The following is a 15,145-nucleotide window of genomic DNA, read 5'->3' on the forward strand; positions in this document are numbered from 1 at the left end:
CTTGTGTCAAGCCACTCTTGAACAAGAGAACGCGTCAGAAGCGTCTCGCCTGGGCTAAAGACAAAAAGGACTGGACTGCTGCTGAGTGGTCCAAAGTTATGTTCTCTGATGAAAGTAAATTTTGCATTTCCTTTGGAAATCAAGGTCCCAGAGTCTGGAGGAAGAGTGGAGAGGCACAGAATCCACGTTGCATGAGGTCCAGTGTAAAGTTTCCACAGTCACTGATGGTTTGGGGTGCCATGTCATCTGCTGGTATTGGTCCATTGTGTTTTCTGAGGTCCAAGGTCAACGCAGCCGTCTACCAGGAAGTTTTAGATCACTTCATGTTTCCTGCTGCTGACTAACTTTATGGAGATGCAGATTTCATTTTCCAACAGGACCTGGCACCTGCACACAGTGCCAAAGCTACCAGTACCTGGTACCTGGTTTAAGGACCATGGTATCCCTGTTCTTGATTGGCCAGCAAACTCGCCTGACCTTAACCCCATAGAAAATCTATGGGGTATTGTGAAGAGGAAGATGCAATATGCCAGACCCAACAATTCAGAAGAGCTGAAGGCCACTATCAGAGCAACATGGGCTCTCATAACACCTGAGCAGTGCCACAGACTGATCGACTCCATGCCACGCCGCATTGCTGCAGTAATCCAGGCCAAAGGAGCCCCAACTAAATATTGAGTGCTGTACATGCTCATACATTTCATGTTCATACCTTTCAGTTGGCCAACATTTCTAAAAATCCTTTTTTTGCATTGGTCTTAATTGATATTCTAATTTTCCGAGATACTGAATTTGGGACTTTCATTAGTTGTCAGTTATAATCATCAACATTAAAAGAAATAAACATTTGAAATACATCAGTCTGTGTGTAATGAATGAATCTAATATATAATATCTAATATATATATTGTGATAAGCTGCCCGGACACAGACAGATGGACACCATTGTACAGTCCACCACACGTTTATTGTACATATTTTACAAAGTCCAATAGTGCACAACCCAGTGCCTTAAACACCAAACTCCCCCAAATTCCAGGCCTCTCTCACTCTCTGCCTGCTTTTCAGGCCGCCTCCTCTCTCCTGCCTCCAAACTCTGTCCACTCCTCACCCGACTCCAGTCCTCGTCTGCAGGGAGGCAGCCCCTTTTATAATTACCCAGATGAGCTCCAGGTGATTCCCGACACTCCTTAGACACTCCCCTGTGTGGCGGAAGTGCCGGCTATGCTCCCGGAAGCCCTCCGGGTGTTCCCAGTCTTCTTCCCCCCAGCACTTCCTGGTGTGGCGGAAGTGTTGGGGTTCTGGGTCCTTCAGGCATGGGGGCGCCCCCTGGCGGAGACCACGGGCCCCTACAGGGTTGGGCTTCCAAGTCCTGCACCCGTGACCCCCAAAGGAACCAGGGCGGTCGCCCCCTTGTGGTCTGGAGGAGGCATGAGCCCTCCTCCTGTCCTCCTGGGCATCCCAGCTGGGTGCCACCCAGAGCCGCATGCCACAATGTGTGTGTGTATATATATATATATATATATATATGTGTGTATATATATATATATATATATATATATATATATATATATATATATATATATATATATATACACATATACACAGTGGAACCTCGGTTCACGACCATAATTCATTCCAAAACTTTGCTCGTAAACCAATTTAGTCGTGAAGCGAAGCAATTTCCCCCATAGGATTGTATGTAAATACAATTAATCCGTTCCAGACCATACGAACTGTAAATATATTTTTTGTTTTAAGTTTTTAAGCACGAATATAGTTAGTTAAACTATAGAATGCACAGCATAATAGTAAATAGTAAAGTAAATGTAAAAACATTGATTAACACTGAGAAAACCTTGAACAACAGAGAAAACTAACACTGCAATAGTTTGCGCTATAGCGCTACCATCCGCTGGCTAAAAACACTTTTTTTTTTTTTTTAAAGTTTTAAGCACAGGGAAAAATATGAACATTTGAAAAAATCCATAATTTAATAAACCACCAAGAAAAGTAACATTGCAACAATGCACACTACGAACCGATCGCTGTAAACAGAAGTGAAAACAAAATCAAGCCTAGTGCATTCTTTAACTGCCTTCTCTACCTTATGAGTCCAGCCCTCTCGCTCGTGCTGCCTGTGTGTGTGTGCGCGTCTCTCTCTCTCGCACTGCCTGTGTGTGTGCGTGGCTCTCTCTCTCGCGCTGCCTGTGTATGTGCTTCTGTCTCTTTCATGCTGCCTGTGTGTGCGCGTGGCTCTCTCTCCCGCTGCCTGTGTGTGTGCTTCTGTCTCTCTGTGCGCGGCTCTCTCTCTCTCGATGCCTGTGTGTTTGTGTGTGTGTGTCGTGCTCTCTCACTCTCTCTGTCTCTCTCGCTGCACAGGAAATGCACAGGGAGAGACTGAACATGTACAAACCAAAAGGGAAACTGGCTTGTTCGTATACTGAGTGTGTGGTCTTGAACCGAGGCAAAAGTTTGGCAAACTTTTTGGTCGTAAACCGATTTGTACATGTACCGAGGCGTTTGTGAACCGAGGTTCCACTGTATATATGTGTATATATGTGTGTGTGTGTGTGTATATATATATATATATATATATATATATATATATATATATATATATATATATATACATACAGTGGACCCTTGACTTACGAACTCAATTCGTTCGCGAGGGCTGGTTGTAACTCAAGTTGGTTGCAAGTTAAGACTATTTTTCCCATAAGAAATAATGGAAATGCCTTTTAATAGTAAAGGGTTGTATAATGTGTATAGTTTACCAAAAACACCAATAATTTTTCTAATGTACTAACCAAAAAGTTATAAAAAGTGCCTAGCCTACCAGAAACAACAATTTCATACTGTACTCACCGTTTAAGTTGACATCTTTGGCTTGCAGGAAGGAAGGAGGAGGGGGATGAAATGGAAGTTGGTTATTGTTTGGAAGGAGTTTCCTTGTACAAATCTTTTCTTTGTAAAATTGTCGAGATGGTGGATTTCGACATGCTGTACATATTAGCGAGATCGGTCACACAAACGCCACTCTCATATTTCCACACAATTTCCTTCTTCGTTTCGATTTTGTTCGCTTTCTTTACCTTCGTTACCTTTGCTTCCTTCCTTAGCAATTATCAAAATAAATTATATAAATCACTGCACTGACCAAAATTACATCCACAAACGCATGTATCTGGGCTCCGACTGACGCTTACAAACGCTCTCGGCTGTTCGTTTACAATTGCACAAGCGGATACACGTGCAATTCAAAACAAAAATTTTGGTCGTAAAGCAAGTTGTTCGCATGTCAGGCCGGTCGTATATCAAGGGGCGACTGTATATGTGTGTGTGTATATATGTGTGTATGTACTGTATGTGTGTGTATATGTGTGTATGTATGTGTGTGTGTGTATATGTATGTATATGTACTGTATGTGTGTGTGTATATGTATGTATATATACAGTATGTATGTATGTGTGTGTATATATATATATATATATATATATATATATATATATATATATATATATATATATATATGTATATATATGTATATGTATATATATGTATATGTATATATATACAGTATGTATGTATGTATAATACACTGCCTGGCCAAAAAAAAAGGTCACACACTCTAATATTTCGTTGGACCGCCTTTTGCTTTGATTACAGCACGCATTCTCTGTGGCATTGTTTCGATAAGCTTCTGCAATGTCACAAGATTTAGTTCCATCCAGTGTTGCATTAATTTTTCACCAAGATCTTGCATTGATGATGGCAGAGTCTGACTGCTGCGCAAAGCCTTCTCCAGCACATCCCAAAGATTCTCAATGGGGTTAAGGTCTGGACTCTGGTGGCCAATCCATGTGTGAAAATGATGTCTCATGCTCCCTAAACCACTCTTTCACAATTTGAGCCCGATGAATCCTGGCATTGTCATCTTGGAATATGCCCGTGCCATCAGGGAAGAAAAAATCCATTGATGGAATAACCTGGTCATTCAGTATACAGTGAACCCTCGCTATATCGCGCTTCGCCTTTCGCGGCTTCACTCTATCGCGGATTTTATATGTAAGCATATTTAAATATATATCGCGGATTTTTTGCTGGTTCGCGGATTTCTGAGGACAATGGGTCTTTTAATTTCTGGTACATGCTTCCTCAGTTGGTTTGCCCAGTTGATTTCATACAAGGGACGGACGCTATTGGCAGATGGCTGAGAATCTACCCAACTTACTTTTCTTTCTCTCTCTCTTGCGCTGACTATCTGTGATCCTGGCGTAGGGGGTGTGAGCAGGGGGGCTGTTCGCACACCTAGACGATACGGACGCTCATCTAAAAATGCTGAAAGATTATCTTCACGTTGCTACCTTCTGTGTGCAGCTTTTAAGTATGCTGCACGGTGCTTCGCATACTTAAAAGCTCAAAGGGCACGTATTGATTTTTGACTTTGTTTTTCTCTCTCTCTCTCTCTCTCTCTCTCTCTCTCTCTGCTCCTGACGGAGGGGGGTGTGAGCTGCCGCCTTCAACAGCTTTGTACCGGCGGTGCTTCGCATACTTAAGCCAAACAGCCCTATTGATTTGTTTGCTTTCCTCTCTGTTTCCTTTGAAGAGGAAGATATGTTTGCATTCTTTTAATTGTGAGACAGAACTGTCATCTCTGTCTTGTCATGGAGCACAGTTTAAACTTTTGAAAAAGAGACAAATGTTTGTTTGCAGTGTTTGAATAACGTTCCTGTCTCTCTACAACCTCCTGTGTTTCTGCGCAAATCTGTGACCCAAGCATGACAATATAAAAATAACCATATAAACATATGGTTTCTAGTTCGCGGATTTTCTTATTTCGCGGGTGGCTCTGGAACGCAACCCCCGCGATGGAGAAGGGATTACTGTATTCAGTATATGTTGCTGAACCTAGACCTGACCAACTGCAGCAACCCCAGATCATAGCACTGCCCCCACAGGCTTGTACAGAAAGCACTAGGCATGATGGGTGCATCACTTCATCTGCCTCTCTTCTTACCCTGATGCGCCCATCACTCTGGAACAGGGTAAATCTGGACTCATCAGACCACATGACCTTCTTCCATTGCTCCAGAGTCCAATCTTTATGCTCCCTAGCAAATTGAAGCCTTTTTTTCTGGTTTGCCTCACTGATTAGTGGTTTCTTACGGCTACACAGCTGTTCAGTCCCAATCCCTTGAGTTCCCTTCACATTGTGCGTGTGGAAATGCTCTTACTTTCACTATTAAACATAGACCTGAGTTCTTCTGTTGGTTTTCTTCGATTTGATTTCACCAAACGTTTAAGTGATCGCCGATCACGATCATTCAGGATTTTTTTCCACCTACATTTCTTCCTCGGAGACGATGGGTCCCCACTACCCTTCCAGTTTTTAATAATGCGTTGGACAGTTCTTAACCCAATTTTAGTAGTTTCTGCAATCTCCTTAGATGTTTTCTCTGCTTGATGCATGCCAATGATTTGACCCTTCTCAAACAGACTAACATCTTTTCCACGACCACGAGATGTGTCTTTCGACATGGTTGTTTAAGAAATGAGAAGCAACTCAGTGCACCAGTTGGGGTTAAATAACTTGTTGCCAGCTGAAAGATAATCGCCCATGCAGTAATTATCCAATAGGAGGCTCGTACCTATTTGCTTAGTTAAATCCAGGTGGCGACTTTTTTTTTGGCTAGGCAGTGTATTTTTCTTTATTATATCATTCATCTTTACATAAACCCAGACACAATTACATTCCCTTAATTTGGAAGAGACCCCATAGTTATGTGATACTCTCACCACCATACTTTAGAGTAAGTGTTCCCAGCCTTTTTCACCCCATTTACCCTGTGGCAACATTTCAAAATTAAATTTGCCCCAACCATGTTTTACTCAGTAATTTTAGTTGATACTTTTAACATAATAAAGCAATTGACAATGGGAAATTTTTAAGAAACTGTTTTTAACATTTGTTTTAAGTTTAAATAAGCATAATAATAGCACATAATAATGCTATTTCATTTATTTAGAAACAACTAATGATGAGCACATACCAGTACATGAGAAAGAAACACACTGAGTTGATGAGATCGTATCAATCAGTGGAATGCCTTTTTTTTTGTATATTCTTGTTGTAGTGGTTGAAAGATAAAATGTCATGTTGTCTTTAGGAACTAATCAAAATTTTTGTGACTTCTGCCTTTTTAAGCATTTTTTCCCTCTGAGTAGACCAAATTTACCTCCATTTGGGAACCCCTATTTTAGAGTGCGTAATGTGTAACCTGACTGGTGTGCAAATATGTGCCATACATATTGCTTAGCATTTAAGCAAAAGCAAAAAAAATTGAAAGGAAAAATCAGTTTTCGTTTCATTAGACCACAGAGTGTTCTGACACACGTTAGGTTGTTTTACAAACATTTTGCAGGCTTAAATATGGATAATTTTCAACCAGGAGTTCATCTTTTACATTCTTCTATAAAGGCCATCTTGTGGAATGCCGTGATAATTATTGGTTTATGACTATCATTGTTAAATCCAGCCTGTAATTTAGAGTTACTGTAGGTTTTTCAGTAGCTTTCCAATAAAGTACCTTTATTTTCTGGCAACATTTTGGAAGAAATCCAGTGCTAGGCAAAATTTCAGGAGTTTAACACTTCTATTTTATTTTTTTTTTTTTATAACCAAACATTATGCAACTGATCCTCCAGTGATGTGACAGATGTACACTGGACTGTTTTTGCAATTCTAGAATGTTTTATACATGTTTTGACAGGGCTGAGTTTAGGAGTAGGGTTGAACATTAAAGAGTACAGACACAACATTGGCATTCCTAGAAGATGGCTATGGTGTGTGGTCAGACACTATCCTGTTGGATCCTTGGACCTAACAGGGCCTGCCACTACTGTAACATCTTGACATACTGTTGTTTGATCATCTTACCACTAACAAGTAGAAAAGGCAACTGGCAATCAGAAGTAATGGTTCCCATAATCTGTTGCTGACTGTTCTAGAAGTGTGCATTTGACTAGAAGATATTTAGTTGACACCTTTCATAGCATTGTAAAGATGTATGGTAGTCATCACACTAACAAGCTTCATAAAAATTATCCATATTAACCACCCCAGGCTGCTGAGACATAACATGAATTCAAGTACATTTGGCCCTGGTAACCAGTTAATGGCATGAGTAGTAACAGGTACATGAATAATGTGTCCCATGTATGAGTCATGAGGCCCACAGTCCAGTGCTTTACTTTCAAATTCATGGATGGTGCAGCAGTTCTGTAGATGGAGAAAAGCCTTGACAGCATTGACCACTGTTCTTATGAATATCTTGAATCCTTCTTGATAAGCACTAGAGCCTTCCAGTAACTGTCAGCGCGCTGTCACATTAATGTGGCCAGTATGTGCTTATTTGCGTTATTCTGATCTCTCTGACACATGAAGGCCTAGGACACTTATTTAGTTCTTTCGACATTTAACAAATACACTACTGAAGTATTCCTGGTAGTGTAGTGCTATCACAAGAATCAGAATGTCACTTTGATCCTGAGCATAATAGATATCCAAAAATAATCTTCAGTTTACACTTTCTTTTAAACTGCACCACTTCTTTTTTGTTTCAGAGTAAATGCAAGTATGATACATAGTGCATAACATAAAATTCTCACACCTACTTTAGTCAAGATAGGCCCTGGCCCCTATGACCCTATCTTAGCAATATCAGACACAAGATAGGAACCAAGTCTGGATCAGGTGTTAGTTCATAACAGGGCCCAATCATCTGCAAATAAACACTCGAATGGGCCAGTTTTGAATTTCCTGTTTACGTGACATGCACTTCTTTGAAATGTGAGAGGGAAGCCCATGCGGATGGAATGAGATAATGCAAACTTCAAACAAAGAGCAACCGGTTTCAGGCTTCAAACCAAAGATACTGGATGGGTGAGGTATTAACAGTAATGTATGATGGTATACCAAAATTAATAACTGTCCCCTTCGCTTTATCTAATCTATACCTCTGCATTCTAGGTAAAAGTTATGGGACAGCAGTGGACTGGATGGATTCTAGTGCAGATGAGGCAACTTTGTGGGAGCGAATGATAGACACCCCCAATGAGTGGGTGGAGGATGTGCTGCCATTAAGGATGCTAACTATGGCAAAAATGTCAGGGAAATAAAGAAAATCAGGAAATGAAAATCAAAAAAATTGTCATTACACTGACATTTTTTAATAAATGCATTACTTTTTTTTTTTTTTTTTTTTTTTTTTTTTTAACCAAACAAAGGAATGTATCAGTTAAATATGAACTATGCCATAGCAGAGAAATGATTTATTGGTTTTCATGTCTGTAAATGTTTACACAATGAACAATGACAATTTTGAAAAATGTATGAACTGTCCATATATAAAATATGTTTTGTATGTATGTGTATGCGTAGATATACACACACTTGGATTACTTGTTTATATATTTGTTTCATTTCTTGTCCTTGTTTCTTGATTTTCATGTATTGTGTCTCTCTTTATATTAAAAACATTCGATCATATGACAGAAATATGTGTGTGTGTGTGTGTGTATATATATATATATATATATATATATATATATATATATATATATATATATATATATATAAAATATAATACTGTGTAGGAATATGGTGTAATTCTATTTGGGATGCCAGAAGCATGTCATCTTTGCAAAGAGTTATTTGAATTACAAAATTTGATTTATTTCTTCAAAGGTTGTTGTTTCAATTACTTAAATAAATTTATATTTTTTGGTTATATATTTTTCCATTAATTAAGTTTTTGAGCTTAGTGAATTATAATTTTTAGCTTTCGCTAGCTGTATTACCCAGCTAAACCTGGGAATGTTTTAGTCAATGGACCTCAGTTTAAGTGGCACTAGTTAATCAGATGTATCAGAAGTACTATGTAACTAAGTACTTTTCTGTATACAATATATATATATATTTTTTTTAAATAAACCAGTGGCTAATATTGTAAGTTCACTTCAGCTGCTCACTGTTTAAACATGCAACATACAGTCCTTGGTGGTGTTGATGTGAAAGAGATTTCAGCAGAACTCTATTAAAACCATATACTGTAATGTTACAAAGGTGATTTAAAGTTGATTCATTCAAACCTAAAAACTGCTAAAAAAAATTTTGACTTTCCTTTAGAATCAAAGCCTAAAACTAGTACGGCCCCAGTTTACTGTGGGTTTAAAGAAGTGTCTACCAACAATAGAAGAAACAGAAGTTATTAATTACTTTTACTCGCACAACAGCACTGTATCTCCATGATCTACAGAAAAGTCACACTCCGTTCTTTTCAGTCATGGCCTAGCTGTATCGGTTAATTTGCAGTGATTGGTACTGCAAACCTAATGACAGTATGCCGTTGTACAGCAATGTTGTTTTTTTCAGGAATACGAGGCTTTGCAGTGATAAAAAGCAAATGTAGTATAATCAGCTAATCTTAGATTTATTGTCACATGTCCAGTAAAGCGATTGACAATGCTGTGCAATATACTGTATTTCCATGTTTCTAACTGCTCATTTTACTAATGGTTACCCGTTTCCCCACCAGCTCCAAGTATGTTGATCGTCAAGGGACTTCAAAGGTAAAAACTGGGTTCCAAGGCCATAAAGGTTGAGAAACACAGCTCTAAGATAAACATAATTCCACAAGACTTATTGATGCTACTCTGAAGATCCAGATTAGTCCACTAGGCTACCACCTACTAGGAGAATGATACTGGACCTGGCCAGACTCCAGGACCAGAATGTTTCTAATGTGTTAACACAAAGTTTGTGTGAGGAACTCTTGCAGACTTTGGTGCGACTGCTGATCCTAATGTGTTGTGGGAGACCTTCCATGACAAGACCCTGAAGGTTGCTGAGGGTTGTGTTGGTGTTGGTGCTGTTCCCAGAAGGAGGTATTTCATTTCACAGGGCACCCTGGATATCATTGAAAGGAGCCACAGCTTGATGGCAACTATGGTCTTTACCAGGAATTGAGAAGGACAGCTGCAAGAGCTCAGAGGGCAGATAAGGAGGTGTTTTTTTTTTTTTTTTTTTTAGAGGAATCCGTGAGCAAGTGGCATATCATTTATGGTCTAGTGACCCATGTCCTGTGTACAGAGAAATCGAAGCATTACGCACATCAGAATCTGTTCATCGGAGAGTCGCAGTCAGGGGAGCAGATGGAATGGTCATTACAGATTATGCTGCAGTTTTGACCCACTGGGCTGGCGTTTTTGAGCAGCTGTATAAAGTTGATTCTCCAGCTGTGACGTTGGAAACCTCTGGGTCCACAGTTCTTGAGGCTGATCCTGTAATTACCTATGAACCACCCATTCTCACTGAGATTGCACAGGTGCTGAACCAGCTGAAGACAGGGAAGGTTGCAGGGATCTGGGTGAACTACTCCAGGCTGGTGGTAATGCTGTCCTCCTGGCATTGCAAGCAATCTTTCCTTCCATTTGGAGTCATCCCAGCTGAATGGAAAACTGGACTTGTCATCCCTCACTGGAAAGGGAAGGGTGAGTGCATGGATTGCAGCAAGTACAGGGGGATAACCCTGCTCTCTGTGCTGGGAAGGTCATTGCTAGGGTCATCCTCGGCAGGATCTATGATCACCTGCTTACCTACCAGCGGCTGGAGCAGTCTGGTTTTACAAAACTCAAATATTGGAAGTTTTGCAGGCCTTTGTTGCTTTTCGTAAAGTGTTTGACTCAGTGGATCGAACTCCCCTGTGGAACATCCTAAGACTTTGCAGGATCATTACGAAGGTTGCTGGATATCATGGGCGTCCTGTGCAATGGTACTGTGAGTGCTGTGCCGAGTGGAGGCAGAACCTATGTGTTTTTCTCAGTTGATTCTGGGGTTTGTCAAGGGTGTGTGTTCTTACCCCTACCCTGTTGAATGTTTGCATGGACAGAGTATTGGGCAGGGTCATGGGGTCCAGTGGCTGTGAGGTATCGGTCAATGATGAGAGATTCACTGATCTTGACTTTGCCGACAATGCTATGATCTTCGAGAATCAATGGAGACTCTGAGAGGGAATCTTGACAGACTGAGCAAGGAGCCAGAGTGTCCTGGATAAAAACCAAGATCCAGGCCTTTAATGATCTCTTAAGTACAACCATCAGCAGTGTGTATGTCTGCAGAGGGAATGTCAACTTGTTCAGAGGTTTACTTACCTCGGCAGTGACATTCCTGTCTCTGGTGACTCTTCCTATGAAGTCAGTAGATGGATTGGGAAAGCATGGGGAGCCATGAGGTCACTAGAAAGGGGTATGTTGTGCTCCCGACATCTATGCAAAAGGTCAAAAGTCTTTTTGAGTCCTGGTGCTTCCTGTTTTACTATATGGTTGCGAAAGATGGATGGTATCCAGTGACCTGAGTCAAAGACTGGACTCCTTCAGTACTGTGTCTCATTGGAGAATCTTTGAGTACCGCTGGTTTGACTTTGTGATGAATAAGCAGTTGCTTACGGAGTCCAGAGTGAGGCACATTACCTACATTGTGAGGAAGTGTAAGTTATGGCACCACAGCCATATGGTGTGATTCCCTGAAGATGAACCAGCTTGCTGGATTCTTATTGTTGAGGACCCAAGCGGCTGGACCAGGCCAAGGCGACACTCCCATAACACTTGGCCGCAGCAGATGGATGGTCTTTTTCGGGAGGGTGGGACTGGACCACATATCTCCTGGGGGAGGTTGCCAACCGGGATCCTGAGCTGTTTTGTCGTATGGCTGGTGCGGTAAGGTGCTGTACCAGTGCATGCACCCCAACCTGAGCTGACCAATGAGACAATGATAACAATCTGCTTTTATCAGTGCTCTTATTTAAACTCTTTGAGTACTGATGAAATCATCATGATTTGAATTGTAGTCACCGCTTTGGCATTTGTGCAAGGTTGCACAAAAGATAAAGAAGTATTGTAGTATATATTAAATATCCTTACTAGATGGTTATGTGAAATTGATTACACTGACAGCTGTAGTGCCTGGCAAGCACTTGCTAAATGTATCTTTATCGAGATTTTACAAACTTTGCTCCATTCACTTTGCTGCTGTAGGTGCTCTTCATTTTTGGACACTGGCACATAACAATTTCTCTGTTTGATCGTTGTCAGTACTGTGTCAAAATGTAGGACACCGTACATTACAATTTCCCATTTGCTATAGTATTATCAATGATAAATATCAACAAAAATGTGTGAGATAATTTTCCTTTGTCTACATCATCACCAAATTTCAATTTAATCAAAGTTTTTTTTGAGCTTTTGGGGTTTTTTGTTTTTCTATTGTCTGGTGTTTTTACCCATATACTGAAAAAAATCCTTTCTGAGTGGATACCTACTGCCCTAAATTTACCAAACTGCCAAATTTAGGCTTTATAGCTAAATGCGAGATGATATTTTTGTTGATGAGTGAGTGAATTAGTCATTCAGCTGGTCAGTCAACTTTGCATTTTATATATTTTGTGAGTGGTAGGGGGCATAGCAGCACTTCAAGTCACAGACACAATTGCCAGGTTCAAAATGTTTGGTATATAATATATAAAGAAATACCTTTCCACAGGGTGCTTCTTCAAACACTTAACAATCGCATATCTTACAACTCTTTTTCCCCTTGTTTCCTCTTCTGCCATTCCTTCCGAGTGAGCTTTGTCTGTCTTCCACATCAAACTCCCAGCTCACATTGGTGAGGTGAAGCAGCTTTCCTTATGCCAGACCCGAGAGTACTTCCTGTGCTATGACAGTGCACCCAGGAAGCACTTCCAGGTCAGATGGAACCTTTCTAAAAACAGGTTTGCACCTTCCCCCCAGATCCCTTGGCACCTCCCAAGAAACCCAACAGGGCTGCCCATTGGGACTACAACTCCCATGAAGCCCTGCAGGTGTGCACACGGGAGATCCACCAGAGAGATGCTGCCACCTAACACACCAGGGAAGCGCATGGCACTGGGAGGCTGTTTCCTTCCATCCATTCATTATAAGGCTTCCCTGCTGGGTAAGGAACCATCCACCCTGGCTGGAGTGATAGCCAATCTAAGTCCTCTGTGACAATAAATGGTTTAACTTGTAATACACTTGTTCTATAATCAGAAGCTGCTTTCTAATGTAAACTTATATAATATAAAACTTGTACAGTATAAACATGTGAAAATCTTTTACAACTTTGCTTGTATTGTTTGCTTTTGAGAAAGTGACCTAAGACACTTAGCCTGCATGTCATTGTCTTCATATCAGTTTTCATTGTGGGTGAATTGGCCTTTTCTGGATTAGATGTTGTCATTCTGCATGAACTAAAGTATTGTTTCACAGTACTGACATGGTGTGTTATTCACACGTTGCTAATCGTAGTCAAAAAAAGTACCTTGTTTCATTTCATTGTTACCAATTTAATTATAAATGCTAATTGCCATGCTTAGCAATGCAAAGTAGTTTTTGGAGGTTAGGTAATGTGGATTTTTGTTCCAAATTTTGTCATTTCTGTAATAACTCGTACTGTTGATTCAAAAGCAAATCGGTTAAGTGTTTCAAAGAAATGCAGAGTAGAACTGCTGTAATTCCAGAAAATTAAACTTCTGTGAAGGACTGACACCCATGTAAAGAGTCAGTCCATGCTTTGAGCCCAGTACTTCCTGTAAGAGCACTGAACTGATCTAAGTGGATTTGAGAATATTAACATGTACAGTGGAAAAGTAACACTAACTGCAGGATACCAAAAAGATAAAGGAATGGGAAAATCTATATAACAGCCAATCCAAAAGGTTGTGGGAATTATTACAAAGCATCTTATTATAGATATAACAATATTTAAATCTACCCCATCACCTTGATGGGTCTTTATGCACTTCAGTGCTACTCTGGTTTGGTTCTTCTACTGTGAACAGGTTTGGGCTGAATGGCAAGGCAAAATGGTTCAAAGTAACCCTAGAAATATTAGAAATGGAAAAAAAAAAACAGTGTACTCTGCCAGGGATATAGTTGTCTGGGGGTGGCATTCACTAGCGAATATGTGGTGGTCGGACAACCCACAAATCCTGGCTAAGCTCAGCCTAAAACAAAGCTGTCTTGTGGGCTCACCACCTGTAAGATGAAGTGTGATAGGTGCAATTCCAGTTTAGTGGAAAACATGGGCAGAAAAGACCTAGTCAGACTAGACCAGGGGTTTCCAACTCCAGTCCTGGTGGGCCACAGTGGCTGTAGGTTTTCATTCTAACCATCTTTTTAATTAGTGATCCGTTTTTGCTGCTGATTAACTTGTTTTGCCTTAGTTGTAACTGACGTGACTCACACCGCTGATTTGTTTCTTTTTCCTTAATGAGCAGCCAAACAAGAAGACACAAAACAAGCCACCACATGACCAGCTAACCAGAAAATAAAGATAGGTGAAGGTATCGGTCATGTTGGTCTACTCAGGTCACCAAAGCATCTTGATGGTGGTCATAGAAAAAAACAGAAAATCAGTAGTCTGCTGTGACAGAATAAGAGCAGAAACAAGTCATGATATTTAATAACGGCTTTAATTAACAGCAAGAATTGGCTTCTCATTAAGAAACTGGTTGGAGTGAAATTGGCTGGAGTTTGACATTCCAGTTTAGCTGATCATGTGTTGGCTTGATTCACATCTCATTTCCATTTAATGAAGAAACAAATTAAATCAGAGGACTGAATCCTTAAAAACAGGGCTATACAGGGAAAAGGAGATATTAGAAGTGTAAACTGCTCACTGATTAGGAAAAGGGTTAGAATGAAAACCTGCAGCCACTGCACTGCATTGTGGACAATCCTGGACTACACCATAACAATCTAAACTACCTTTGAGAACTTGAACATTACCTCACTGGTGGGGAAGGAGCCTGGGCTGGTCCATGAGGTGGAAAAGTATCAGCTAGATATAGTTGGTTTCACATCCATGTATACCATTGTTTCTGGAACCAAACTTCTTGAGCAGGGTTTGTCCTTTTCCTACTCTGGAGTTCCAATATGGGAAAGGTCTTGGGTGTGTATGGGAATACTCACAAGACCCTGGCTGAGGACTGTGCAATTAGTTTTCTCCAGTCAGCAACAGGGTTGTTGCAATGCAGTTATGAATCACAGAGAGGATAACTC

General features: G+C 40.4%; 1 protein-coding gene across 10 annotated transcripts in view; it reads left to right on the top strand.

Annotated features, from left to right (window-relative positions):
• sytl2a (synaptotagmin-like 2a) overlaps nt 1-8,519 on the top strand; it is a 115,979-nt gene extending 107,460 nt beyond the window's left edge. For all 10 annotated transcript variants that reach the window (XM_051926940.1, XM_051926941.1, XM_051926936.1 and 7 more), the window contains one exon: nt 8,037-8,519. In XM_051926940.1, coding sequence (XP_051782900.1) covers nt 8,037-8,185 — 149 coding nt within the window. In that variant the 3' untranslated portion in view covers nt 8,186-8,519. The remainder of the gene's footprint in view (nt 1-8,036) is intronic.
• The last annotated feature ends 6,626 nt before the right edge of the window (nt 8,520-15,145 follow it).

This window comes from Erpetoichthys calabaricus, chromosome 4, assembly GCF_900747795.2.
Source record: "Erpetoichthys calabaricus chromosome 4, fErpCal1.3, whole genome shotgun sequence".
NCBI classification, from domain to species: domain Eukaryota; kingdom Metazoa; phylum Chordata; class Cladistia; order Polypteriformes; family Polypteridae; genus Erpetoichthys; species Erpetoichthys calabaricus.